This window comes from Limulus polyphemus, unplaced genomic scaffold, assembly GCF_000517525.1.
Source record: "Limulus polyphemus unplaced genomic scaffold, Limulus_polyphemus-2.1.2 Scaffold5850, whole genome shotgun sequence".
Taxonomy (NCBI): domain Eukaryota; kingdom Metazoa; phylum Arthropoda; class Merostomata; order Xiphosura; family Limulidae; genus Limulus; species Limulus polyphemus.
The window spans coordinates 24,245-26,631 of NW_013671460.1; the positions used below are offsets into that span (position 1 = coordinate 24,245).

The following is a 2,387-nucleotide window of genomic DNA, read 5'->3' on the forward strand; positions in this document are numbered from 1 at the left end:
TACCCGTCTACATCATACAGGGGATGTAATACATCATTATTTACTTACCCGTCTACATCATACAGGGGATGTAATACATCATTATTTACTTACCCGTCTACATCATACAGGGGATGTAATACATCATTATTTACTTACCTGTCTACATCATACAGGAAAAGTAAGTCATCGTCATCAGTATTTTCTGTCTGCCCAGCTCCTGCAGTGCTAGAGAACAGAAATGTATAAAAGTTACAAATCACGTATATAATAACAGTATAAAACTTCCTTCATCACATCTTTATTAAACTCTATATAAGAACTAGATAGTGTTTCAAAAGTTGATAAAACCAAAATTAATATTTTTTAGTTCTTGCTTTTGAAGTTCATATGTCATGCTGCGTTGTAGCCAACAGAGTTCATAATTCTTCTCGTGATTCATGGCACGTACACGTTTTACTGATGTCACAACAGTACAAATTGCTACGTTAAGCGTCCCTCGTGCGATGTCATTTTAGTGTCTACTGACTAACTGACAAAGAGTACACTACTGTATAGTGGTGCAAGTGGCTAAAACAGGTGACCCCTCCTCCAAGGCTACCTTCGGCCCTTTTAGGGGAAGTTAAGTTATTACACACACTCAGCTTTTTACATTTCTTGGTGAACAGTAACATACAAAAGTTAAATAAAATTAAATCAATTATTCTAAGATAATATTCCACTAATATTGTAAGAATTAATAATTAAACTTATACAGTATATCATAATAGTCTACTACACAGCGTTAAAACCACTAATGTACACAATATTTATTTTCATATTACAATTAGAGCTGGAAAATTGACTCAACTATCTATGAATATTGATTAGCATCATGTTAAGTATTTGAAACAATATTGACATTTTCATCTCTGCACAGCTTCAAGGAGTTTCCTGTAAACAAGGACTTTCTTAGAATTTTTCTGCACATAGTCTACCTTTATTTTTACAAAGAAACTATCACTCGTTCGGAATATTTTATCCATTTCTTGATTTTTAAGCATTTTTCTTGTCTTTTTTTCTGCCCACATCACTTTCACGATGACACATCAAATGGTTTGATCACTTACTGATGAAACACAGCTATAAAGAAAGTTTAAAGATGATTGGATAGAAAAAAAATTGGACTTTTCATGTCGCAGTAGAGTAAACAAAGTGGCATGAGAATTAGTTTAAGGTTTTGTGGAAATCTTTTCAGATGCAGCTGTAGCATTGACCGAAAACAATCAATAGGAAGTTTTGTTTGTTTTTTTAAGTTTGTGCAAAGCTACACGAGGGCTATCTGCGCTAGCCGTCTCTAATTTAGTAGCGCAAGACTAGAGGGAAGTCAGCTAGTCATCACCACCCACCGCCAACTCTTGGGCTACTCTTTTACCAAGGAATAGTGGGATTAACCGCCACTTTATAATGCCCCCATAGCTGAAAGGTCGAGCATGTTTGGTTGAATGTGGATTTGAACTCGCGACCCTCAGATTGAGAGTCGAGCGCCCTAACCACCTGCCCATGCCGGGCCCGAGAAGTTTTGAAGACTTAGAAACAACTGCCAGAGCTAGGAATTTTTTCCTATGGTTTCTTTAAAAGTTCTTTTCTTTTGTGAAGATTGTTTGCATATTAAATTATACCTGTTTGAAACTACAGAAATTTCCTACATCAGGAAAGCCTAGATTAGGTTAATGAGTGAGGTAGGTGACGGCAAAATATTGTGGTATCTCCAATGCATTTTTACTAAATGTTACTTTTATGCTTATCTTATTAAAACAATGTTTAATAATATAGTGGCAAACTGGCTACTCAATTATTTCTAACTTCAACTGTGATACGTTTTAAATAAAAACATCACTATTACAAGCGATAGTAAAACATGTTTTAATTGTTTAATTAATACAAGATCAACGTAACAACAAACAAACTGGCGATCGTGGATGATTTGAAATTAGTAATTGTCGAGTAAGAAATGCCCAAATTATCTTTAACACATTTTTTTAAACAAAATTTGCAAATAATGAATGCCAGAAGATGTCTATCATATAAAACAAAGGATAGTAAAAGTGATTAAAAAAATCCCAGCTAAAAATAGGAAGATTGATTTCATGTGAAAGTAACAGATTAATTTAATTGATTCATGAGAAAAACAATTAATTGATTAGCAAATTACACTACATTCCCAGTTCTAATTACAATTCAAATATTTAATTTCTAAAAAACTAACTTCTTGAAAAACTGAGACAATGAGAACTTGGGTTTCTTCGGGGGTGGTAAACTACGTTTCAGGTGATCTGGACTTGGACTTAGGAATGAATACAGAGCTTCACTCTTATTAAGTTGGTCATCTTTCATCACCACCTGAAATTAAAATAGTCGTTGAAATC

General features: G+C 33.9%; 1 protein-coding gene across 1 annotated transcript in view; it reads right to left on the reverse strand.

Moving 5' to 3' along the window:
- The window catches only part of LOC106473053 (sorting nexin-25-like), a 38,127-nt gene that overhangs the window by 8,232 nt on the left and 27,508 nt on the right, over positions 1–2,387 (reverse strand). Inside the window, exons 18-19 of the mRNA XM_022401572.1 lie at positions 2,228–2,361; positions 139–207 (exon numbers count right to left, since the gene is read on the reverse strand). Coding sequence (XP_022257280.1) covers positions 139–207; positions 2,228–2,361 — 203 coding nt within the window. The remainder of the gene's footprint in view (positions 1–138; positions 208–2,227; positions 2,362–2,387) is intronic.